The sequence below is a fragment of the Aquila chrysaetos genome, chromosome 16 (assembly GCF_900496995.4).
Source record: "Aquila chrysaetos chrysaetos chromosome 16, bAquChr1.4, whole genome shotgun sequence".
NCBI lineage: Eukaryota > Metazoa > Chordata > Aves > Accipitriformes > Accipitridae > Aquila > Aquila chrysaetos.
This window is the reverse complement of record NC_044019.1, coordinates 11,094,543-11,121,295: the sequence shown is the minus strand read 5'-3', so window position 1 is coordinate 11,121,295 and position 26,753 is coordinate 11,094,543. Positions and strand designations below refer to the sequence as shown.

General features: G+C 41.6%; 1 protein-coding gene across 1 annotated transcript in view; it reads right to left on the bottom strand.

The window, feature by feature from the left end:
* Window positions 1–1,435: 1,435 nt before the first annotated feature.
* The window catches only part of LOC115351737 (mucin-5B), a 44,676-nt gene continuing 19,358 nt past the window's right edge, over window positions 1,436–26,753 (bottom strand). The window contains exons 16-48 of the mRNA XM_041129163.1: window positions 25,925–26,177; window positions 24,888–24,940; window positions 24,401–24,501; window positions 23,953–24,104; window positions 21,992–22,130; window positions 21,157–21,267; window positions 20,217–20,396; window positions 19,583–19,819; window positions 18,575–18,731; window positions 18,257–18,385; window positions 17,730–17,814; window positions 17,483–17,520; window positions 16,269–16,433; window positions 15,541–15,606; window positions 15,120–15,212; window positions 14,178–14,419; window positions 13,485–13,662; window positions 12,930–13,180; window positions 12,321–12,504; window positions 11,601–11,793; window positions 10,743–10,921; window positions 10,147–10,216; window positions 9,873–9,994; window positions 9,470–9,501; window positions 8,845–9,022; window positions 7,743–7,847; window positions 7,064–7,104; window positions 6,385–6,507; window positions 5,367–5,462; window positions 4,048–4,176; window positions 3,110–3,149; window positions 2,304–2,427; window positions 1,436–1,721 (exon numbers count right to left, since the gene is read on the bottom strand). Coding sequence (XP_040985097.1) covers window positions 1,547–1,721; window positions 2,304–2,427; window positions 3,110–3,149; window positions 4,048–4,176; window positions 5,367–5,462; window positions 6,385–6,507; window positions 7,064–7,104; window positions 7,743–7,847; window positions 8,845–9,022; window positions 9,470–9,501; window positions 9,873–9,994; window positions 10,147–10,216; window positions 10,743–10,921; window positions 11,601–11,793; window positions 12,321–12,504; window positions 12,930–13,180; window positions 13,485–13,662; window positions 14,178–14,419; window positions 15,120–15,212; window positions 15,541–15,606; window positions 16,269–16,433; window positions 17,483–17,520; window positions 17,730–17,814; window positions 18,257–18,385; window positions 18,575–18,731; window positions 19,583–19,819; window positions 20,217–20,396; window positions 21,157–21,267; window positions 21,992–22,130; window positions 23,953–24,104; window positions 24,401–24,501; window positions 24,888–24,940; window positions 25,925–26,177 — 4,421 coding nt within the window. The 3' untranslated portion in view covers window positions 1,436–1,546. The remainder of the gene's footprint in view (window positions 1,722–2,303; window positions 2,428–3,109; window positions 3,150–4,047; window positions 4,177–5,366; window positions 5,463–6,384; window positions 6,508–7,063; window positions 7,105–7,742; window positions 7,848–8,844; window positions 9,023–9,469; window positions 9,502–9,872; window positions 9,995–10,146; window positions 10,217–10,742; window positions 10,922–11,600; window positions 11,794–12,320; window positions 12,505–12,929; window positions 13,181–13,484; window positions 13,663–14,177; window positions 14,420–15,119; window positions 15,213–15,540; window positions 15,607–16,268; window positions 16,434–17,482; window positions 17,521–17,729; window positions 17,815–18,256; window positions 18,386–18,574; window positions 18,732–19,582; window positions 19,820–20,216; window positions 20,397–21,156; window positions 21,268–21,991; window positions 22,131–23,952; window positions 24,105–24,400; window positions 24,502–24,887; window positions 24,941–25,924; window positions 26,178–26,753) is intronic.

Genomic DNA, 26,753 nt, shown 5'->3' with positions numbered 1-26,753 from the left:
ATACCTGCAGTGCTCTTATTCCCACTGTGATCATTAGGTACACCCAGCATCTCTTTTATAAGGAAACAGAATAAAAACAAAGGATGAAATTCACCTCCTCTGACTTCAGCTGTTTAAGCGAGCTACCCTGGCTCTCAAAATACCCAGTGCTGAGAAACTGATAACTTCCCAAGGGCTCTTACACCAGTCTTAGTCTGAGACAAATCAGTCCAGAAAGGGTCTGGAGAATGGGTTAGTTAAAACAATCTGAGATGAATCCTGCAGAGGCATAACATGGACTGCCCTATTGCATCACAGTGATGACCCAATAAGCATGGGACTCCTAGGTGAGAGCAGAGAAAAACATGTACCATTCAACTCCTACGCCTATTCAAAGTCAAGGATTCCCACAATTTTATGATCAGTAACACCATAATGAAACAGTACACTTGAAAGTAACCTGACATCAGCTGAACTGATTTATTATGAAAAAGAATTAAATTAAAGATTACTTGGGGCTCAAGAGCTGCAGCATTTTTAAATGGAATTCTAAAGTTTAATGCACTTCATATCTACTCGGTCAGTTCAAAAGCATTCCCTTCAAAACAATTCCCAAAAGCCCCCACACAGCAGGCTGCAGCACACTGCACTCTAAGAAAGCCACAGTCCTCAGTTCTCTTTCAGGTCATGAAAGACCAAATTGCTCAAGTAGCAGAAGCATCTGCCTTTCTTGCATACTCTGAAGGTGTTGTTGGACCACTTTGATCCCTGTCACATAAGATACTGTCACCAGTGCCATTGGACATGCTAGCTGGGAGTCAATTGTTTATAATGCAAATCATAGTCATATAACTGGTAGTGAGATTGAACATCAGTCTCTCACCTGACACACAGCTCAGAGTCTGATGTTGACAAATAATAAAAAACACCAGTGAGAGAAGGACTCACAATAAGGCTGCAAATATTGTAATTTTGCAGTGTATATGTAAAACATGTTTTTACATTCTTGATGTAGTGCACACTATGCAAAAGGAAAAAAGCACCTTGCTTTCCTCCAGTGACCCAGAGTCACAGCCAAAGTCGGTTCAGGACCATTGGAGAGAAGAATGCAAACGTGCCCCTGAGCTGAGTCCTCTCTTTCCAACTGAACCCACAGCTGTGGAAGTGATTGCTGTTTCCCTTCTAAGGGAAATGAAGTGATGCATGTGGTTATGGTTTTACAATGTGCACTTTCTTCAGGCGGGACTTTTGAAAGGCATCAGCTGTCTCTAGAGTGTCTTGTAATAACCTTGGTTTATACACCACTATGGGATTAAAGACATTAGCCACCTTGCCCCGTTAGCAGCATCACTGAAGCAGGAGAACAAGTCCTCTTTGAAATGCAGTTTATTCTACAAACATTTAGAGTAAAATCTGTATCTAATTTCCATAACTGCCTATAATACCAGAAGGAAAAAGCACAAGAGAGAAGTATATTCATTTGAAGGTTACTCACAGCTGTTTTCTAAACTACTCACTTGCTAGGGAAGCATTAAATGGGAGCTGAAATATTTCCTTTAGTTTATGCTCATGTTCTCCTCTTTGGGCATTTTGTTTCCATACATCCACATTCATCTACATGCACATATGTGAACTGGACTGTCTTATGCTCAGAGCAAACCAGTTCCACCTTCACTTCATGACTTCTTTTTTCACGGCAGCAAATGCATTTGTGTTCCATTTCACTGGCCTCAAAGGAATACCTGTAGAAATGAGATTTGCACATCAGTCTGCTGCCTGTCGTCTTCCCAAACTGATCCGTATTTGCTGCTCCAAATGGAGGTACTTCTAAGGAGCAGAGGTGCAAAATATCCTATCTAATTTTCTGCTTATTCATAGCAGTCTTTCCTCAGGATGCTACTAGCCATGTAGGGCCAGATCCTCTGACAACAACGGGGAAAATCCCAGTAGCTTCAGTGGATTTTGGATTAGGCCCATTCTGGCAAGGCAGAAAGGAACAATCCATGCAGAGACCAAAGAGCAGGAAAAAACTCCACTAAACACCTGAGCTGTTCAAAAACCATATAAGGACATGTTTAAAAACAGGTAGTTAATAAATTTAGCTGATGTCTTTTCAAAGGGACCTATTTTCCTAACTAAGATAAGGCATTCCTGTCACACTAAAGACATTTGGTCACATTGCTAATGACTGCTGTTCTGCACATCCAGTTTCCCAACCAGGCCCTTTTAAGCAGCAGGAAGGGGACAAACAGCTGCAGCCCATTGGTGACAAAAACCCAGGAAGACCAGACATTGGGGAGGACAGAGAAAGGTTTCCTACTTACACAGAATAGGTACTGCATGTCCCTTCACAAAAGGGCACTGGAACTGGAGCAGCTGACTTACAGTTGTTGTGGACGATATATTGCTCTTTCAAGCTGCGTTTGCATTTATGCGGCAGGTCAATACCTGCGTAGGAGAACACTTCTGTTAGACTTCTTCAGACTGGGGAGTAAATGTTTTGAAAGGTATCTGCTAGGAAACCAAGGGCAGATCATCCTACTAAAACTTTTTACAGCTCAAATTCATAACCAAAAAAACAAATGAGAGTGCAAAGAGGCACCAATTCAGCAAAGCAATTGCCTGCTGGTCAAGGTACTTTTCTATTTGTGGACTAGCTTAAATGAAGACTTATGTATAAGTTCATGTAAAGATACTGTTGAACCAAGACCTAAAAGAGACATGCAGGGTTTAGGCTTTTTAAAATTGCTATAAATGACATTTGTGACTCTATAGCAACCTATGATTTCTGGGTGAATGCTACAGGAAAAAGACCCTTTTTTCCATGCAATTTCCAGATGAAAGAATACAGAGCATATTTTCTACAAATTTTATCAGGAGTGTAGTTCAAACTAACAATATTTCAGTTATTTAAAAACACAGAAATGGAGATCAAAGAATTTCAGTGTCCCCATTGGAAGAATGAGGCAGATTTTTAGCCTCAGCTGTGAGGTACAAAACAGCTCTGCTACTCTAAGAAGTCTTCCAGTCTGTGGAAACTGCAGACTCCCAGTGCATGCAGAAACAGGACTACAAGCAGGGGAGAACCTAACAGTATTGGAATAGGGAATCAGTGATTTAATGCACTCACATGTCTTACAACAGCCATCTGAAGTCACATCAACTGTCCCCTATATTGAAAGCAAACATAACCAGAACAGTTCAGATGCACATATTGCTAAGCAGCTAGTAGCAACAATGAGAGTTCAGGTATATTCCCTCATCTCTAACCAACACAGATTTCTCATCAAACCTATTTGTGTACCAATTATATATAAAACTGCTTAAAAAAAAAATCCAGCAATGAAGGGAGTGAATTTTCTTAAAGTTATATATCCTCTCACAAGCCAGGTGAGATGTCCTGTAACACGTGCCTGGCCTTATGTATTGTCCTATTGAAGCCAGCACAAAAAACCCAGCCCCAGAGAATGACAGCTGCTTCTGGAATTGAACACCTTGACCTGCACAGAACCTACCCAAAGCTAATTCAACTCAATGGCTGTCTTTGTCCCTGCTTTGGTTTTAAGATCTGCTGCGAAGCCCCACAACGCTTCTGAAGGTTACTGGAAACCACTAATTGCTGAAAGCTAGGGCACGAATGATACCCCTTACTCATTCATGTACCACTTCTTTGCTTAGTGATGCACCACATATCAGAAGACACTGTGTCCATCAGTTCCCCCAGGGGTCCATGGTGTGTTACCATTTGCTCAATTTCATTTCGTAACATTGGCATTTCTCAAGTGATGAAAAATCCTGCTAATGCTATTGCCCCAATACTTCACTCTTTCAAGTTCAGTGCTTATCCCACAACAAGTAAAATGTGTGGGTTGTTTGCAGATAGTTTTGTTTTACTTCCATGGGACACTCCATTCAGGGCTGAAAAAGCACATTTCCTTCAAACAGGGATGATCAGCTCAGAAAGATGAAGAAATACTGAAGTGGCTCATTCGAAACAGTAAAGAAAAGTCCCAGACCAGCAGGGGGGCTCATTCCAGAAGTCTTTTTTTCTGGCTCTAAAATACTTACTGGAACACAGTTTGATTCTTCAAATGGTAGGCAGACCTTTACTGTACTAGTCAAGGAAAACTGGCCCGCTGATTCAGTGCACATGTACTGAGTACAGTTGTCATACGGAGCTTTATAACTCTTTCCAACCTGAATAAAAATAGGGGAAAAAAAACCCCAACCCAGTATAGTATAGCAATAAAAATAGAATAATGCAACAGTAATATAGTCAATGAACTGGCAGAGGAACTGGGCTGTTCATATCACTCTGAAAGTGCTGAGATGCCTGGAACTCACATCTGCAAATTATGTACCAGACTCACCCACTATCAGCCTATGCAAAATCCCTTCTGTGGCCACCTAGGTGGAAAGAATCAAAAGCTGGTGGCAGAATGAGCATAGAGGTATGAGTGGAAATGCCAGAAGGTAGGTGTGTTAATGTATGTGGAATAAAATATACACAAAAGAAAAATAATTCTTTTAAAGGATTTCAACAGTTTTTTTAATAGATGGAAGAAAAGCAAAAAGTGTGAAAGAGGAGAAAAGTCTTCATAATAGAGGCTAATGGATAAATGCAAAGACTCCTCACAGAAACATAAAAATTGTATACTGGCACAGGAGAATCTAGCTTACAAGATAAATTACCAAGGAATAAAAAGATGAAATAGAAAAGATGCAGAACACAAGAGCTACCAGAGAAGCAATAGCATGTAAGACAACAGTCACTGGTTGAGACACCACCATTAACCGTTCACAGGAGTAGCAGGCTGTAATAAAACCAAAGAGCTAGCCTGAGGCTCAGTCCATGTCTGCACAATGCTACACTCACAAGACATGATGTATTACCTGGGTGTGTTACTAAGTCACATTACACTACAGCAGCTATGCCACTTTTGATTTCTGCCTCAGCAAATTCAGAACTAGTGGTAGTACAGCTATATCAGCTCGCTCACACTATTTAGCCCTGTATCTCCGGGGCAAGATAATGACACTGTTTCCAGATTGGAGCAGTATGATGTGAAGCCAGCTCACATATCTCTGCAAGAGCAGTATTACACAATGTCACCATCCCCTCCAAATTCTTTCTCTGTTGCATGTCAGGAGGAGGGAGGGTAACATGATTTCCGTTCCTGCCAGAGATGCATAATTTTTAACACAGTGGTGTCTGTGAGATGCACACAGCAGAGAGCAGCTGTATAAACATCTACATTTACTTTGGAAATATGGACATTTCAAAATCTCCTCTGTCTTCCCAGCCTCAAAATGTATGACACTGGTTCAAAAAATGCTGAGGTCTTTTTGATAATTCAGCCTTGTGTGCAGAGCAAGGGAGTGCTTACCTCAATGGTCACATTGCCAAATGGAAAATTTGCCACACATGCCACTTGCTGGCACTGGCTGCAGCACTGACCTTCCTCTTCCACATAGCGGAAACCCTGTGGGAATAAAGTTTCCGTTTAGTCGTGTTACCTGATGTCTTGTTCATGAAGCACCTTTGGATCAAAGCCACACTGGAGATGGCACAGGAAATGAGCCACCCTTCTGGTTTCATTTCTGTTGTCTTTAGAACCCTGTTGGAACCACTTTAAGCCTGACAATCAAAGCTGACAATTTCTTTCCCTTATTGAATGTTGACTTCTGGACATTTCATTTACCATGAAGACCCTGTCATCGGCTATTCTTCTTCAGGCTAATCAAGTCAGGCCAAATAAATCAATTCAGCATGTGATTACTTGCACAGTCTACCACCAGTGCTTGGTCTGATATGATTATCCTCAAGAATTGCTGCTGTCAGACATGTGAAGACCATGCATCAGTTATTTCCTCCCCTCTTTTTAAGGTATCCATTGGTCTCTTGGTGGGTGTGGCTGGCTCAGGATAAATGGTTTTATCCATTTTTACAGTTGGTGGTGGGTCTGGCCTTATCTGGGCAAGAATGGAAAAGAAACCACTCTTTGCTTACATTCAGTAATAGACTGAAAGTTTGTGTGCAGACTCTCAGCTCATGAGTACTGAGAAGTGTCTGGAAACATATAAACCACTGTGCAGTTTCTTTACAATCTTGATTTTTGAGCTGACAATGGGCAACACCAACAGAACAGCACAAACACTGTCTTTCAGCAGTCGGACTTTTTAACAGGTTTGCAATCATTCTCCCTCAGGGCATCTTTCCAAGGGTGATCTCTTAAATTTGCTAGAGCAAAAATAACCAGCACCCTAAAAAGGACTTTACAAAAAGTCTAAAAGAAGATTAGATTCCTCTTTCAGTGAGGAAGCTGTTACACTATCCTAGTTTTACAGTACATGCCCTCAACAACCATTGCTCATGGCTGGGGAGGCTGAGCATGCAGCGCTGACCTGCCGACAGGTGGTTTGGCATTTCACTGGAACACACTGGATGCGGTTGGTCCGTGTTACAATGTCCTGCTCATCTGTGCACACACAGTCCTCACAAGAGCTTTTAGGTACCATTGCTCCAGGCTGGAAATATAGTGGAGAGGGGAGACAGGCCATGGCAAGATTTCAGTGGATTCTAGAATAAACATATGTCTCCTGGACTATCAAAAATGAATGCTTACGCTTGGGATTTATTTTTAGAAGAACGTCCTGACATGAATACCTCCAGATCTCTAAAACCTCACACTGTCAGTATCACACAATGAACACAAGACTGACACTCCCAAGCGCATCAATCACGTTAAATGAGTTATTACGTTTTCTTATAAATTCCATGCATCAATTTTCACTCAGTTTGACCTAGTAATTAATCTTACAACATCCAATGAGATTTTAAATTTGTATTCAATCACAATTCTGACTTCTTGACTCTAAAACACAGGTAAGAGGTCATTTAGTAAGCAAGCTACTGGTCTCTAGCATTACCTATTTGGTAACATTCCCGATAGACTACTGGCAGGGAAAAATTATGTGCCATTCTAACCCTGCTTTTTATGTGAGTGTTGACAATAACAACTTCAGAAAATTCTGACTCAGGCAGCATTAACCTCTGGAAAGAAGTGTCTGGAAGAAGACCTACCTTAAATTCAACTCCTTCAGAAACACATACACCTTTTGGTACTGTAAGAAAAAATAAAATTAAAAGGATGTGCCAAGAATGATGTAAAGAGTAACTGTACTCGTTTCTGAATTGTGAGTGATTTAGAGGAGACAAAGAGTAGAACTGAGCTTATTCACCAGGCTTAATATCCAACACAAAAGAGGGGAAAAAAGTAGTACATGGTGCTAATTGTTATTTGGAAGCCCACATGTAGCATCTGCTGAGATGTTATGCATGAAGTGGGGGGTAGTTCTATATCCTGGTATTTTCCATATGGAAAAATCTATTTACCTCATGGTTTTTACCCATACTTGAAATTAGTTGAGCTTTTCTTTATTGTTAAACACCTTGCTGGTAACAGAGCCAATGGGAAGCTGGGTCAGGTATGTGAATCTGGAAATATAATTTGGCAGCAGAGCTTCTGGATGGATTCAATGTAACCAACATTCAGTATCTGATCAATATCTTACACTCACTGAATACTAGCTACAGAGAATCTGCACCAGTTACTCCACCTCCAGAAAAAAAAGCACCAATAAAGCACCAATAAAGGCTGAGAGAAAAGGGGAGAGGCTACTGCTTATGATTTTGACTCATTTAGAAAAAATGAAATAGACCAAGGAATAAAAAAAACACCTTAAGGAAACATCGTACTTACTACAGGAGAAGATAGGACAACAACCATCCTCAGATATACCAACCACTGGTCGGAAGCCTAAGTCACATGCTGTTTTGTTGATAATGCAGGTTTTTATATCACATTCTGCAATAGACAACAGAGATAAAATAAGCCAAAACATCCTGTCCAGCAGTGTTACTTGCAGATAAAGCTTGGACATCCAAGAAATTGGGTAGAAATAGATGATTCTTGAACCACACATCTTTGGAGTTTGGGACATGTTCAGGTGAAGTCTCCCTAAGCTTGCTCTACTGTAAAGCTCTTCCCTGGACATATACTTCTGGCCCTTGTTCCTGCTTCTCTTCCCACACTGGATATCATCTCTAAAAAAACTAAACAACCTCATCTGAGAGAAGTGATAAAGAAACAAGTTGGTGTAAAGGTAATGAGTCAGACAGTGAAAAAAATGAAGAGGCAGTGGATGAGAGCCAGAGATGTAGAGGTTGGGACATGCAAGGCAAAGCACCCTGACAGTGCCCACTGCTCCCTCAAGGCATCCAAGGAGCCTAATGGACCTCTGCCTGGCAGCATGACAGGAGGAGGAACAGAAAAACATCCCACCACCATTGCCAGGATCCCCTGTCCTGCATCTTCCTATAGGTACTGGGAACGGCCAGGGTTAGGAGCAGGCTGAAGAGGAGGTCATGTGCTGTGGTGGGCATTTGGGACTGGGAGGATGCAAATGGAAAGGTGAGGGCAAACGTATATCAAGAACCTCCACAGGAGGGCTTGGGGGAGCCTGGAAGATGAGCACATCCTCCCTTACTGGATGGATCTCTGTGCAAGGATCACCCTCTCATCTCAGAAGAGCCAGAGGATCCTGTGAAGCACCCAGTGGTCCCAATGATCCATGGGGGATTTTCCAACATAAGTATCTGGCAGGTCATGGCACTAGTTTAGAATACACACCAGACCAGAGGAGGTCTCTTCTGATAGCAAGAGCTCCTGGCATGTAGATGGAAGAAATGACCACTCCGGTGTGTTTATTTCAATCTGGTACCTGTGGGGTACCAGATCTCACTTGAGGATTGCTGCTAAAGGCAAGTGATGCTACATTATGACATCTGAATTATCAACTCACCACAGACTGTCTCTGTGCAGCATGGATCATCCAGACGTGTTTTTATTTTGCGTACAAAGCCCTCTTTAGTGCAGTTGATAGGTGGAGATTTAGCACAAGGACGGGGGAAGCAAGAGATATTCAAGGACACTTCATCACAAGCACAGTATTGACAGTCATGCTCCCAAGCCTCTCTAGGCTGTGAAAACAATAAGGATAGTAGTTCAGAGAGCAAGAACTAGAAGCATTATATTAATGAATGCCTGCTGCAAGACAGTGTACGGCTGGGCTGCCTAATTTATTATGTAGGAAAATCAGAGTTCAAATCCCAGAGGGAGAATAAGGGAACAGTAAGAAAAAATGCTATTATGCACCACCTTCCTTTACAGACTTATGTATTTCCAGAAGGGAAGCCTGGTAGTTCTACCAGGAAACAGTCATTCCCACAAACTGCTATTTCTGCTTCTGTACCTCAAGTGACTAATGAAGTACTGGAGTTAATAAAATCTGCCATTTTCTTCCCCACTGTCATTGCAGTTCACTGGTATTTAAGCTTAGAATTAAAAGAAGAAACTCATGCAGTCATTTTTACAGGAGGTCACAGCACCCAGCTATGGTATAAAGACAGTATTTTCCTTTTCCTTACCCGTTTCACTGACCCATCTTGTGCAGTGCAACCTATAAAATGAATTACAGATTCCTTTAATGATAGCTGAACTGGGGAAAACAACAGAATCAGGACAGGAATAGAAGGAAGGTCTTGAAATCTAAGAAACAGCCACAAAGAAAAAGACAGATCCAGAGTGCAAAGTCACATGTTGTGTACCCAAAACATCTTAAAGATCCTCCTCTTTGTTCTTTTGAATGTTGCACTTCCTGCATAAGAGCAGGCAGAAATTGCCAATCTGAAACATTTCCAACCTAACTAGAATGGGTCAGTACCAAGGTTTCCCCCATTTCCTCTGTACCCAGAACATTCCCCTTAATCTGCACTTCTAGTCAGGCTCTTATCCCCCCTTCCCATCCCACCATTATGCATTATTTCTTACCGCAGACAGAAACACAAATGCCATCATGATCATTCAGCAGAATTTTTCCATCAGGACAGTAGCATCCCTCAACAAACACTGGTGTGTTGGTTTGGGAGGGGAGGGTGTCCATAATGACTTCTCTGCGCAATTAGAATATAAACAGGAACTACTGAGAGGCAGAAATGTGCCCCAGGGCAATCAGACACTTAAATCCCAAGGGAATATGAACTTCTAGCCTTCCTCAGCAATTTTCAAGTTATGGACTTGAAAAGTGCCTTAGGAAATGACCCACCTGCTGAAACAAGTTCTTCTTTTTGCTTCCCCGCATGGCTTGTATACCTGATCCTGAGCACAGCTGGCCTCTGTGGAGGATTACGACACCCAGGTTAGAAAGCCTAAACCCATGTGTACCCTTCGATGCACAACGGACAAACCACACATGCTAAGGCAGCCCTCCCCATGGGGCCACACAGCCCAGGCCCCTGCCCAGTGAGGGGGTCCCTGCACCTTCAGTAAGAGGGGATGGATGGCTTTAGCAAGGTGTTTGCGCCAGTACTAGTAGTGCTTGCCCCTGAATCACTGAGTTCCTCCGAGCAGGGCAAAGCACATGGGGAGCAGCTGTGTGTTGCCGTCTGGTGGTGAAGCTCTAGCTAACACACAGGGCTCCTCAGCTGAGCTGCTCCGGAGGGACCATGAGGCTGTTTCCCACTCGTTTTGCACCAGTTCTGGACTGGAACAACCTCTTTGATTTGTTCCTGTTTTTTCTCGGGTCCAGAGCAACTCATGAAAGATTGAAGCCTGATGATGTGGAGGAACCCAAACAGGCGTGTAGGTGAGGAAGAACAGACCAGAGTTGCTTCACATCCAGCAGGTCTTTCCCAGGCTTACCGCACTGCCCGCTCGCCTGCCTCCTCCAGTCCACGCAGACCCCGTGGAGCCCGCACAATGCTGCATATGTCTGCATGCTCTGGCACTCGGTGCTGGGGTGCTGTTCTGAGCACCCGCTGGCCACACATGCCTCATAGTAGGGCTGTGGGGGGACTACGCCGTGGCACTCGGTCAGGTTCCTTTGCAAAGCAAGGAGACAGACACGGCATTTCACTTCCTTGGGCTACTTCCAAGGAAGAATTCAACTCAGAACCAAACCCATCCACACCCAGAGAAAGCCTCAAGGTAAAGATACAACTACAGTTTGCTCTGATAGGCAATACACCCACACAGCTTAATTAAGAATGAGCTTTACCTCCCATTCTTTATAATGCTTTGAAAGGAAGCAATTTTATGTTGGACTCATACCTTCAAAGAAAAGTCTCCTGCACAGCTCACAATTACAATTCTATATGCTGACATTTTTATGTCAGCATGTTTGACAATCCTGCTTTAAACCACAAAATTATTTTAAAAACAGACAAGACACGCACATCTGCTTTCTATATTCTGTGTTCCTTTTCATCCAGAGCTTTCAGATACCGAATTATAGCTAGTTCCTGGTTGGCTTCTCTAGAACTGACAGGCAGAGGGAGTGCCAAGCAGTAGACCCTATTGAGGGAGGACTGATTTTGATGCAGCTGAAAAATATCTGCCAAACTCAGGAACATCCACAGATCAGTTCACTGCTCAGTTTTTCAAGGTGTGCTAGACTTCGTATTGTCATCATGTCCTATAAGCAGTTCACCCAAGTCACGTAGTGAAGCACAAAGTTATCTTGTGGACTTATTTTTCTGGCGCTTTTTGGAGTTGTCTTACCAGATGATTTTACACAGATTGGAAGGCTCACAGTGCTGATGATATTCAATCTCAGCTGGTTCTGAGACACCTGGATTACAGTATCTGTTGGTAGGATCTGGGACTTTCCAATCTAATGCCATCTCTTTGAAGGACTCGATAACCTCACCATTCCTCTTCACAGCATCATCAGACTTCTCGTTGGTGCAGGTACCTGGTGGCAATATAAAAGCAAAGTGACAGTTGGAGGACAGTTGATGCTGATGAAGCTGCTTTTAGAGAAAACCTAGAGGGAAGTTTTCCTCCTTGTGGAAAGGTAACAACACGTGGGGTCCTGGATGAGCTGTTTGTAGGAAGAGAAATAGTTTGCCAGTTACTCATGAAAACCAGAGTTGACATGTTGGTTGACACATTTCTCCTGGTGGCTAAAGCAACTGAGATGGCTCTGTCTAGCACAGAACTGTCGAGTTTTCATACAATCCCATATTGAGTAAGTAAGATCAAGAGGAATGGCTTAGAAAGAGCCTATCTCCATCCACCAACAGTCTGTGAACAGAATGAAAGTGACTTAAAACTGTCTCCTGGCAGTGTCTTTCCACCAAACAGAGATAAATTTATTAAAATTTGTGAGAAATAGAAATCAGTGGAGTTGCAAGCATTTAGAGATGTTTACAAGGGGACGAGAGAAAGAAGGAAGAAAATTTATTGCATTCATTCCTGTCAGCTGATGAGGACACTCACCACACAGTCCCATGGTATTGTTATAAAACTTTCCGAAAGGGAGTTTTATGTAAAATGCAAGTCGACTGTAGGAGACATAAACGTCTAATTCAGGTATTTCAACTATGACGTAAAGGCCAGAACTGGTTATTCTGATACCATTCTTGGAAATGTCTGGAACAACTTTCTTATCATTAAACAAAATCTAAAAAGCAAGAGAAACAAAAGGTCTCTATGGACATCCTTCTGTTATGTAAGGTATACAGTTTGTGCAACTGGAAAGTAGAGCAGCACAAATTCAGACTGCAGGTGCACCAAATGAAGTCTGTCAAAGGCAGTCGTTTAAGCAGTTCTCTATGATTTCTTTTTAATATGTTGTAATTTATATTTGAATACTCATGTCAGGAAGAAAAACACAACTTTCAATTATGTGATCATTTCCCAAGTTTTTAGAATATACAAATTTTTGTTGACACAAAGGAAAAAAGAGAAAGAAAACAATGTAATTGCATTTCCTACCCATTCCATTTTTTACAAGCTTCATCCTTTGTCGTGACAGGACATTTGGCAGTACAGTAATATAACTACTGCAAAATAATATTGAAAATTCATTTTAACACAATACTTTACCAAGTTTGTTTCTTTTCCATGTTCCATTGCTTGTGTCAGAATAACAACAGAGTTGGAGTGAAAAATGAGAAGGGACATTGAACAAATTGCTCCATCAGTGGCACCACAGTAGTAGTTGTCTATGTGAATCCAGAAGATGTAAGAATGAGGATGAATTGACTTCACAAGGACATAGGTGCAGTTTTCTTTAAAATGATAGTATGTTCCATCAAAAGTCACATAATGCTCATTTCCCCATCCACTGCAGATACCTGGAAGACAGAGTGACAGACTTCAAGTTTGGCTTTTGAGCTTCCTGCAAGTACAAGGTGGTTTTAACTCTTTTACTTGCTTTCAGTGAGAGCTGAAATAACCAGTTTGATAAAGAAAAATTAGCCCAGAAAGGACCCTCTTATCTGCTCTTAACAGTCAATGTTTTAGATGGAACTTCTGTTCCATCACATCCTATTGAATTAATATGAACATAATGTGGATGTTGACCACATAAACTTATCTTTCTTGAGGCCCAGCTGAACGTAACATAAATTTCAGGAAATCTCCTGCTGCAGTACTTACACTGACACTGAAAGAGTTCACAGCAACCAGTTTCATCATAGTGTTTCATGAATGGGAAACCATTGACACAGAGTTTCAGTTGCTGAGGAGGGCAAGTCATGCTGGACAGTTTAATATTGTTTCCTTCTCCCAGGCAAGTAGCAATCTGGCAGTTTCCAAAGTTCCATGTTTCATTAAACTATTGACAGATTGAAAAAGAAGGAGAGAGACACATAACAAAGCAATATAACAAAATCTTTAAAATCACTCACAGCAACTATGCTCCATTCAGATAATTGTCTAGCATGGCATTATTTGCTATCTACTCTTTCTGTGGAAACCACGCAATATGAAAAATACAGCAATCAACAGAGCCTTGATATCTACTTCTGTTCTATGATGTTTTGTATAGGACTCAATATTAAGGTCCTGACCGCTTCTGATGATGGGACACTGCCAGATGTGGTTTCCTGGCCTTTTTTCAGCTTAGGTAGCTCTGCCCATGTACAATCATTTAGATGTTTCAGGTGAACTGAATAATCTTCAACTTATTCCCTCAATAATTTGGGGGCTTCTGGTATACTTCTAAATCATCTGTCAGCCACACCTACAGTCCTGCTGTAGTGGTGGTTACCAGCATCAGAGGAGAACACCAAACCTTGGCTGCAGGCAATGTTGTAGCTGAAGAAACACATCTTCTTGCAAGCCTCTCACCTTTCTAGGAGGAATGAGCCCAAGACAATCGCTCACAGGAGTCCCCGTGGAAGCAGGAACTCGGCTTGTTGCACTGGGAGCCAACGTTGGTGGACAGGCTTCGGAGTCTGGATCACAGATCTTGAGGGCCTCAGTATGACCAGTTTTACACTCTGCCCAAATTAATTCAATCTGACACGATGAATTGCAAATGGAGTAAGCACAATGACCCGATACATTCACCGGCAGAGAAACGTTTTCTCCTGCAAGGCCAAAACCTGACTGTTAGCACTGGACTATGCATGAAACTGGTAGTTCTCAAGGCCTATGCATCACGGGTCGGCCACATACTCAGGCCCTGCATTTAACTAGCTGGGTCTGCCTGTACCCGATGGCCGTGTTCAGGTGTGACTGTCTGCAACTCCTTGAATTCAGTGACTGAACCAGAGCTCAGTTCATCCAAATGGTAAAGGCTGAGGGAGGGCCACAGGCGGCTAAACTGATATTCTGCTCTGAAGTACATTAGCGGGAATTGAAAATGAGTACAAGAGGAGAGAATACTGAATACAACACTGAGTGCACCTGGTCTTCACAAAGACCAGGAGATAGGTGGTTCAGGACCTACTAAGAGATGAAGAAGACTCTTCCCTCCTCTGTTTTTGGAATATGACTGTGGATTACAAGCCCATGTTCAGCAGTTTGGGATTCAGGGTTTGTGCTGGAGTCCACTGAAGTTAGCATCTGGTATAAGTTTCCTTACAGCAGGGATATCCAAACCAGGACAAAGTTATAGGATATGGGAGAGTTCTAGCTCTGAAGGTGTTAGTTACATTTCAAAGATGTAACAACTTGTGGTAATGTGTGACTGCAGTGGGCTGAATGAGCACTTGCTGAAGCGCCTTTATCTAACAGTACATCTTCCCACATCAATGATGCAGAAAAAAAAATTGCTTCATTTCTCACCTATTTGCATCAATTGTCCATTGTCATTGCAGAAGCAGGGAGTGGCTACCACTGACGATGGAGGTGCAGATGTTACAGGTTGCATATGTGGTTCTGCAGGAAATTAAATCAATTAATATTCAAATCCTCTGCAACTCTACTTTCAAGCCCTATGGTATCTCTTACATTCTCTACAATCACAAAAAGAGGAAAAAATAATCATTTTTATACACCCACCACATTCTGTACACGTACACACTAAAATCATCCTCTCTGTATTTATATACACTCTATTACATTGTATGCTACTAGAGTAATACACACACACTCCCCCTTGTAGTTAGTTTTCTTCTGTATAGAATACAATAAACTGCCCTTCTACTGTCACTTATTCATTCCAAATTAAGGTTTCTTTGAACTTTCTAATCCTGCAGGACTTCACCTGACTTTGGAGAAGTGATTTCCAGTGGCGGTCCATTTTGCCTTTTAATGCCTTGTTGTGAAGAATCTGTTGGTTTAAATACAGACAGATCATTTAGACATTTTACTATGCCACTTACACTCTGCTTTCAATAGTCCTTCCTTTCCTAGCTGTTACTCCATTATATTTCTTATTCCACTTGTTAACACGTTTAGTAAATACCAAACACACGGGCTCACCATCAAGTCTTTAGCTCTTCCACTCACTTGAGTAGATAAGCTAACTTTTAATTTTCTTTGTCCCCTTTTTATAATTTGCTACCAGGATAATACATATTTTTGTAGCCACTTATTTTTCTTTGCTATCATCATGTAGCAAAATTCCACCTTTTCTTTATTTCTTTTTACTTCCTATTCTCTGTTCATTCACATCCCCTTCACCCTGCAACTTCTCTTTTGGGAAAGGAGTAAACCACCAGGCAGCTTTATTTTCTTGCTCCAGTGACCCATTTGAGACTGACTTATTCCAATGCAGAAAACAGCACAATAAGAACCATAGTGTGATATAGGTGATAAGAAGGACAAAAACAAGGTTTAGAAGATTTGACTCCTCATTCCTGAACCTTCAACGACCTTAAATTCTGTGCTTATCCTAGACATGCAGTAGGAATTTTTTTCCAAGATGGAGGAATCTTATTACCATTACAGACTTTCATATAATCACCACCAAACCTCTCATAAACCTAGTACCTTGTGCTAGTGTGGATGGTGTACTGCAAGGGATGAGTGTTTTAATGATCTCTCCGTCAGGGCCGCAGACAGCATCACTGCACTCGGTCCCATATACTTGGCTGTACACAGTTTCATTTAAGGTGTAGGTCTTTCCATTGTAGCAGCAAAGGCAATCTGAGGCACCTAAAGAGGAAATGTCATGGTAACAGGTGACACTTGTAATATAAATACAAATGAAAAGAAAACCAAACTTCTGTAGCTCATATTATCAAACATGAATTACCTGGCTGAAAAACTTCCTCAGTTTCTACTTGAGAAGTTGCACAGGGAGTCTACCTCATTTATTTAAAGTGGGTTGGATTTTTGTTGTTGCTGGTGTTTCTTGGAGTCAGCTTGCATAGAGGAATTACTGGCTGGTGAAAGCTTCAGAACTGGCACTATCCTCACCCGGCATGGAGCACAGGTGCATTCCCTCTTGGCAGGGAACATGACTGGGATTACTGCCTTGCTGAGTGATAAAACACTGGCTCAGAAGGTGTTGCACAGCCAATTCCACCCACTAATGAGGAACATGCAGTGATAAACAATTTCATTTAAATATGTGAGAAGCTCTCCAGGTTTTGGAGAATGTACATTCAGGAACCCAAGGGAATATACCTATTACTGTAACAAAATCAGCAAAACTGAAGATGTGTTGTCTACTGGGTCACCCCGCATTTCGGGATGTGGTTTCTTCCAGATATGGGAATAAACTGATACCATACCTTAAGCAAGTGTGTCCTTTAGGCACACAAACATGTCTCTCATAAGCTAGCTCTCTAGGCTTATTATGAAATTAGTGGGCAGGAAATAGCACCTCTACAAGATTTGCCCTGTTCTAAAAGTGCTCGTTAAAACAGGTACTATGAATGGCCTGCTTCAGACTACTTTCTGTCTGTCTTCACTGACTACCAAGGAAGTATAAATGTGGAGAAGTGGTATTTATCTGGGTGAGATGAATCCCATATTTCACGCCTCTGTCCTTCCTCCCTATGATTATCCTTTAGACAGTTCTTCAGGTCAAAGGCTGCGTTTTGCCTATCAAAGTATATCTGTGCTGCTGTGCATCCACCTATTGAACTAGCTAACTGGAGTCCTATTACCAATACCCCTGCAGTAACATGTGATGTTAATAATAATAAAAATAAAGGCCTACCATCACTCAATGAATGGTGAGGGTAGTGAAAAGTTACCTTTGGAGTCTTCAGCACATAGTTTCTCTTCAGGATCACTGAAGATAAAAAGAAAAGGAGAAGACTTGTTTTATTGACTTGAATCAGTATGTGGAATAACAATGTCTGCAACGGCATCTACTTTTACATAAAAGCCTACTCCTGGAGGATTTAATGATAATTGCCACTGCATATGAGCATAAACCAAACATTGCCTAGCTTGTCCTTTCCAGTCCTATTCTGCCTCTCTTACCATCAACTGACCTACCATGAAGTGCAGTTGGTGAAGGAGACACACTCCCTGCTCTTCTCATCAAAATATGGCTTGTCAGGACTACACTCTGGGTAACAGCCTGGAAAGTTGAAGTAGACAAAGCATTCTTAGTCTGCTTCACATAGATCCAGGGAAAACACATAAATACCTCTATCAGATGCAGATTTGATCCCAAAATGAATGTCATCCCAGTATGAATGTTCTTTATACTACCAATTATTTTTCCATGTCCTCTTTTTCCCTCTCTCCCAAAAATTTTCATTAACTCTGTTTGTCAACAGCTAATTATTCATTGCAAATTTAGTCTGAATGACCTTTTATCTCTCCCCAGATTTAAAGGCAACAGGCAAATTATGCTATGAATGGCACCACCACATGGGGAATTAGCCCAGGCGAGGCATGGTCAATGAGTTTCTGGGGCAAATGGGATAGCCTTTCAGCAGCCTTGATGCTTAAGACATTTAAAACGAGACTAATACCTTCAACTCCCATAAACTGCATTGAAGTCAAGCAAGAATTACCTTCTAAACTGTACAGCAAGTTCCCACACTTCCCTTGTGGGTTCCTGCAGGTCTTTAGACAAGGGGCTCCACAGGGTTTATAGAACCACTCATGTTTGTCAGGTGGATTGTAATAATCACAGAACACAGCTGGAACAGAAGCATAAAAAACCTCCAAGTCTCAGACACCGGGCAGGGTTCATTTTCTAAATCTTGCAAACAAGAGCTTGTTAAGTCATGCATGCACAGCGATGTCAGAATTCTGCTTTTCTTTATCTCCCGTGCGCCTAAGCGCATGGAACACTGCTTTTCTGTGTGCATTTTCAGTGCAATACTTACGGCAAATTGCAGGCGTTCTCCAGTCAATACAGACACCAGCTCTGCTACAGCTTCTTGAATAAGCAGCAACTGAGGTACAAAAGCACTCACAGTCTCCCACACTGTCACAGCCACAGAAGTCAGAAATACAAGATTCATAATATGGTATTGGGTTCACCTATCAAAATACCAACAGATCTGTTACCACAGTTATACGTGCTGCATTGTGTTTTAATGGGAGAAAGGGCTCTGAATTTCTGCCTTCCACTACAGTTTCTTTGGCAGAACCAGGTTGAGTCTGTGACAGACTGGGATTGTAATGAAAGAGCTACGAGCTATTATGTGTGTAATACTGGCATTTATGCTCAAAATGTCTTTCCAGTGTAATTTCTGCAGGACTGAACTACCTTGCTTTGGGTTAGCACAACTATATAATGTATGCACTCTCTAACTGAGAGATAGTGATTAACTGAGTATAAAAGGAAATCCTATTTCCACTGAACTTCACATCTCTTGTGTTTTAACCTGTCCCAACATGAACTAACCAAGGAAATTAAGCCAAGTTTGCTTTTAAAATGGCTTATTAAACTGCATTGAAGCTTTGTATAGATGTTCTCATTAAGAATTAGTAGCCTTGTTTCCATTTAGATTAATTCAATTTGTGTCTAAAATAAACCAAATAATTAATCTCTCTAGGTAATTTGAATAAACTTTCCCAAGGATCCCCATACAAACAGTCCTACACTAACTTAGATCCAGATTTTACAAACAGGTAGCTAACTTTTTACTTCTGGTGGCCAACTATTATCCTCTGTCTTCAGTTGCTCAAAACAGGCACTGCTGTTTCCTCAATACTGTGCAACAGGATTCAGCTGGCATAGTTGTAAAGTGAGGTTTTGAGTGAGGTAGCCCTTGTACTCAAGGATGCTGTGTAATAGGCTTTAATAGCAAAAATTTGTGTGCAGATGTGCTGCATAATAGCAACAAATACCTAGTGTGAAACTACTGAGGATAAGAGAACAGGATTACCTTACTGTGACAGGCTTCAAAGATGTTACTCTTAATGATGCTGCAGTGCTTATGTCCTAGGGCAGACTTGAAAGGCTGATCAGCACACAGGTCTGTCATGTTTATATTTGAGCAGGTGCTTGTTATTTTCCAGCTGTTTCCAAACTCCTGGATGCTCATCTCCATGGACTGCCCTCTGGTTGTGAAGTCATTCCTTGAGCGGCCATCAAAGTCCCCACAAAGGCCACAGACTTTTCCCTGGGTAATTTGCATAGGCACAGTAAATGCTTTGGTTATTTTGAGTGCAGCCCACTGTTCGACAAAAATAAACTATAGAACAGGCCAAGGCAAAATAGCTGCAAATTTCTAAACAGTCATCAAAATATGGCTTAGAAAAAGCTGGACTCCAAGTGACAAGATCACTCTGTTAGCCCACCAATACTGCAAAGTGTGTGGCTTTACTTCTAGCTCCAAATATTCTGGAGTGTTTCATACTGACTGAACAATGAAATAAAACACAAGACATGGCCTGCTTGCTTCTTCTTGTCCACTGCATCAAATACTTTTCCAAGCCCTGCTTTTCAAGTTGGGGCTCCAGTTCCGGATGCATAACTTTGAGGTTGAAATCATAACTCTCAGTCCATCCCATACGTACTTGGAAAGATGGTGCCACATGAACAACAACAGTAGTCTTCTGGTCCCACATGAAGTTCATCCCTTGATTTGTTTCAATCACAATATAACCTCCTCTGAGATCCACTTTGTAATTCTTCTCAGCTCCTGGATCAGTGGCTATCTCCTGAATTCTTCCTTCCAAGAGCCTGATTTCACTGCTCTACAAGGAACAGATACATTGCATGAAAGGAAATTGAATAGAAAACTTAGTGTAACAGCACTGGTATTCTGCCTCTTGCCCTTCATCTTATTTTTCCTGTAGTCTTTACACTATATCTTGGTCTACTGCCAGACATGTGAGCCACAGACAAGACCCACTGAGTTCAATGGGAAATGTCTACCCTTGCATGACAAGTCTTACCTCACAGCCACAGAAATTGTCCTCATTCTCGATGAAATCTGTTCTGCTGGCACAGCAGCTCCTGAGTGCACGGGCCATTGGGTATGCTGGAACACCCCTCGCCACGCTGCTTTGTTTTACTATCCCCTCACCCCCCACTATGGGAGAAATCTCTTTTGTGTGCACTTTGGGGAAATGCTAAGCCTAAGCTGGAGGGAAGAAGCTCTTCCCTCTGTAGTTACATCTGCCCTGTGCTCAAACCATGGTACAGAAATATGCTCCTCTAAAAACTTTACCATCACTCCTATACCACTAAAGTCACAGATGTAAATACACACACACATGCACATACATAGAGTGCTGTTGACTCCCTGCACCTATCCCCTCACCTGCAGAAGTGTCCAGCCCTGTTAACACCAAATACCTAAAACTTTCCCAGCTTGCCTGCCTCTGCTTTCTGGCTGTTTGACTTCCATAGGTACTCTCTAGCAGCAACTGTGTTGGAATATTAGGGGATACTACACTAACTGCTACAAAATCAAGACTACAGCTCCTCAGTTATAACCAATTCTAGACAAACCTCAAAAATCAGTGTGATCTTTAGGGAGCAGATGGAGAGTGACTTCCCACAGGCGTTGTTCTGAATTACAATTCGGAAGGTGCCAGCATCCATGTTATTGGGGCAAAAATCCTTAGAAAAATAGATAACATTGTATTAGATATTTTCAGGCAACTAGACCAATCTTAAACCATTCTGATCTGACTTCTGCTATTCTGACAATTTTTTATTCACCGAAACTCTGGACATTTTAGAAGAATCTGCTGGCAGCTGACCTGGTGGCAGGTTCATACTTGACCAGGAATTTCAAAGGGAAAAGCTAAGGAAAAAACTGAGCTTTTCATAGCACCAGTCCTGCACAGCCAAAAAGGTAAAAATATTTTTCCTTAAAATTAGCAAAATCAACTGTAATTTGGGGATGACAAAATGTCTCACAGAGTACTGTCTCATTACATGCAAGTATTATACCTGAGGCTCACACATTAACCTCTACGTGCTTCTGTCACAACAAAAATACTGTCAGTGTTGGATGGCTGAGAGAAACACTTAGCTTTTCAACACCACACCTACTCCTTTCCCTTGCAGATGCTGGCATGACATCAGGAAAGGGCTGCCCACCCCAGGAGTTAACCGTTTAGGATCACACAGTGCCCTCTTGTGTCACTTCTGAGAGTTAATTGCTTTGCTTTTAAATGGAAAATCTCACTCTATCTGCTCTAGGAACAAGAGGAAAGGGTAGGCTCGGCTCATCGGTGTCGACTACTTTGCATGGGATAGCTCTTTAATTACTCAGACTGAACCCTACAGTGTAAGCTGTGAAAAGCATATGGATAGGAAAGTGAAAAAAAATTGATACCTGAGCTAGGATATAGTCACAGTCTCCCAGGAAATCAAACTTCTCCCCATCAAAGCTCATGTAATGCCCGTTTCCATACACAGTGCAGGTTCCCTTGCAGGGATTGTCTGTACAGTTCCACTGCCTTCTGTTACAGGTGCTGGGAGGTGAAATGCGAAGAATCACAAACTTCATATGAAGTGTGGTTTTTCCTTAACCCCAAACAGGGGCAGAGTAATTAAAAGCTTTGTCTTTTGCAGTACTTCAAAGAAAGCAATCATCTCTCACTCTTCCAGACTTACCTTCTCAACTCTTCTGAGACCATGCCATGAGATGGCCTACTAATCAGAAAGTTCATGTTTACTACCAAGACACATTTGAACTTTGTCTATTTTTATTTTATTTTTTTCATTCAAAGATCTTTCAAATCATTAAGTCCTGGGAGCAGGCAGTGGGGATTTAGGAGGTAAATTCAAGGTGAAGAACTGAATATTTAACCATTTCTGAATATTAATCTGTGAGGTACCATGTGGTCGGTTCTGTTCCTGACTACAGTGGTGTGAACCAATTATTATCCCTGTCTTCCCTTGTGTGTTGGGCTGAGATGGAGTTAATTTTCCCAACAGCAGCTCTCATAGTGCTGTGCTCTGTACTGGTAGGTAGAAAGGTGTTGATAACACACCAGTGTTTTTGCTACTGCTGAGCAGTGCTCGCACAGCATCAAGGCTGTCTCTCCAACATTCCCCCCTCACGAGTAGGCTGGGCGTGGGCAAGATCTTGGGAGGGGACACAGCCAGGACAGCTGACTCAAACTGACCAAAGGGATATTCCATACCATATCATGTCTGCTCAGCAACAAAAGCTAAGAGAAAGGAGGAGTGGGGGCATTCGCTATCACGTTTGTCTTCCAGAGCAACCACTATGCTTACTGAAGCCTTACTTCCTGGGAAGTGGCTGGACATCGCCTGCTGATGGAAAGCAGAGAATAAATCTTTTGTTTTCCTTTGCCTCTGTGCACAGCCTTTGCTTTTGCTTTATTAAACTGCCTTTATCTTGACCCATGAGTTTTTTCCATCTTATTTTCTCCCCCACCCTGTCTTGATGAGAAGGGGAGTGACAGAGCAGCTTGGTGGGCACCTGGCTTCCAGCCAAGGTCAACCCACCACACATTTACAAACTTCACCTCCAGTTCAGTGACCACAGACAAAATTTTAGTTGTTATACACTTGACACAAAGACTACAATTTTTTTTTCCCCCGTGTGTCCTGTTCTCATAAGAAAACAAAGACCTCACTGCAAAAAAACCTCTTAATGGCCTCTGTGATATCAACAACTGCTTATCAGGGTTTGGCTTCACATGTTAAACTTGATTGCTTGTACCAGTGATGATCAGACCAAAGTGTTTCTCGCTCTTATTTTCTGTGCATCCTCTTGGGAGGACTATACAGTTTCATTCTCACTAAATAATGGGTAAGGATTCAAAGCATTTTACCCACCTTGATAAGTAATAAAAGTGAAGTCTATGGCAGAGTTATACCAGCAATTGGAGCAACTAGAGCATTAATTTATCTTCTTTGAGGACCACGCACCTGGAAGCACTGCAAGTCACTGGAAGATCATTGCAATTCAATCCTTTTCTGGGTTCAGCTGTGCCCAACAGACACAGAGTCAATTCCCCCTTGTAGAATGTCCAGCCACAGACCAACCTGGATGAGGCTGGTACTTTAAAGCTGGTGTGGAAGCAGTTTGCAGAAAAGGATGGAAATTGTTTGACAGAAGGTCTTGGTACTAGTTCTCCCCAAGTGCAGGCTCATGCAGCATGTTGCAGAGAGGAAATGTTTCCCCTTGTATTTTTACTAGAAGCCTGATGGCTCTAATGATGAAGAGGAAGGCTTCAAAATACATCCTGTCCCACGGGCCTACTATGCACTGACAATTTTAACAGCCTTTGTTATAAAACAAGGCTCTCTGGAATAACATACCATGTGTTGCAGTCCACTTTGATGGTTTCCCCAGGTTTATAAAAGTGTCCTCCATGGACACATGGGCATTGATCTTTGGGAATACATCCTCCACTGCCATCCAATACCAGCCCATCGGGACACATGCAGCCAGAAACACATTCTGTGACATACTGCGTATATAAAGATACAACACAAGGCAACTCATTAATGCTCAGAAAGTACAGGGAACCAGCAGCAGTGCTAGCTCTGGATGCCAAACTTTTGGATTTTTTAGAAAAATCCTATAACTGTTAGTGACAGTCAAACTACAAGTATCACAGCTACATGGGTAGCTATAGCTGCTGTGTTATCAGTAAAGCAGTTGGTCCGTGAATAGTGTAACATGTTACCGTCAGCGTTTGTTAAGGACAATCATACATGCTTAATCATGTTGTCCCATGCTCCTGCTAGGAAGTGAAGTCCTTACACAGTGCATATCCTGTGTCTTACAACTTTTCTGACACTCTGATCCAATCGCACCAGGACCTGCAGAGCTGCAGTTGAAGTAATACATAGGAGCTGGGCAATCTATAGGAGGAAGAAAACATTTTAGGAAGGTAATTTAGTGAAAACAATAAGGATGCCACCAGCAATTGTAAAACAGGGTGAAGCATTTCAGAGGGCAGCATGTGCCTCTCATTTACAGTTCTATTAGCTTTTGCTTCTGCCCACCAACAGTGCGGGGAGAAGGAGGCAGATAATTTCTACACTTTAGGAAATTTCTACATCTTTTAAAGAATTCAGCAAGGCTGGTGACATTTTTACAAAGACAACTGTTATCAATAACCAGCCCATTTCAGGGAGAAGGCAAAAATGTGCAGAATACTAAAATGTTACAGGAAGTGAGAGATAACACAGAAAAACCTTATAAATACTAGCTGACACCATAATGCCATTATTTAACAAAATCTCACCTTTTACCAGGACAGTTTCTCCAATGCAGTCTAATCTTCCTTGAATGCATTTGCTAAAGAGATTCCATAAAATGAAACATATCAGTTCTTTGCACATTTCTCTCTCACTAGAGAGAAAGGCACTGCAAAGCTTCATGAGTCACACAAATAACAAATTCCTATCAAAATGAATATTTGGTACAGTTATTAGGTTCACAGACATGATTTACCATCCCCAGAAGGAAGATTAAGACACCCAGCTCTTAAATAATCTTCCTTCATCTGCCACTGGTTTACTGTGTGTTTTCTCTAGATCAAGTTTTTCATAAGCATCTCCATGAGATGAGACTCATACTTTCTTAAATAAGAGACTTCTTACATTACTAAATGAATCTGTGTTTACAAAGTAGTCTAGAATCCTCAGAAAAAAATATGGGAGTTGGAAGAGAGAGAGAGAAAATATGTAGACATCTAAATACACAAATAAATTGTTTGAATAAAACAGCCTTCCCCTGGAATTTGTTTGCATTGCTGCCCTGAACTGGTTGAAAATGAGAAAATGATGATTGTTTTTCAGTGCAGATGCAAATTAATTATGTTATTTTTAATATTTACCCCCAAATTTCTCCCTCTCTCTGTCTTTTTAAAAAACTCAGTTTAAAAACTGAGATTTGGGGTTTTTTTCCTGGCCCATTTTTATTTTTTAAATAGTCTGCAGAATGGTGTGTTGGAGGGTGGTTTTTGCTTTGCTTTTTCATTTCAAAGCCAGAAACTCCCCCAAGGCCCCTGTCTTTTAGAAAACTTGCTCCCACTGTATATGGGTATTTTTTTACACAACAATGAACTTTGCAGAGAAACAGATTGCAAACTTTACTCTACTTAACATGTTTTCAGGTTCTTGTTTGCTAGCAGGAATATAGGATCTTAACCTTTGCTGTGGCTGCACTTCCTGCCAGGGGAATATTTGCTTTGGTACAGTCTAGGAGAAATTTGTCATTATTCCAATGAGCCCTGACATCCCCTAGGTATGCAGCCTTTGCATCATCAGAGCAGCTTACCACATCAGTTTGTCCTCTTGGAAGGAGTTGCCAGGCTGAACAATCTTGCCTTTGTAGTAGCAGGGACAGTCATCTGGAGTTACACATTCCTCCTCGTCATTGAGGTAGGTCCCTTCAGGGCAACCACAGCCCTCCATAGGAGCAATCTGAACTTTACACAGCGGATCAGGTTCATCCAGCGAGCGGCAAGACTGGTTACAGTACTTCACGCTATAGTTATAAACCATAGTCTCAGGACACTCCTCAGAGGGATCTTTGCAAGAGAAATAAAATGGATGTATGGCCTTCTCTGTGCAATCATCGTTCATGCTGTTAATGCAGCTTTCTGCATGTTGGTAGCCATAAATGTGCCTTTTTCAAACTAGAAGACCTTGACCCCCAGTGGTCTGGGGGAAGTCTGCTCACATAGCCTAAACAACGTGACACTGAATACTGAAATACTCAGCAGGGTATATCTTGACTGAATAAGGGAATCGGTATAATTTTATACTTTGTACAATTTACATTTCTATCTTATGCCAAGAACTGAAACCAATAACTTCTGACTTGTCCTTGTCATTAAAAATTAATTTTCTGTCCTTTACTAATGATTTCTTTGGCTGGAAATAATTTAAGAAATGAGTATATTTTGTAAGGTGTAAATTTTGACATTAAGTGGGCAGTGCCAAGGAAATCTGCTAATCATCTGATGCTACCAAAGAAAGTGTGTTTGAATTCTTATAGATGTCTTGAGGAAAACTCTTGTTGTCATCCTCTGGGGAAATGAGAAACAACAGGTTTTAAGACCTCTGGGTGGACCAAAAGTTAAATACCAAAATCTAAAGAAAGA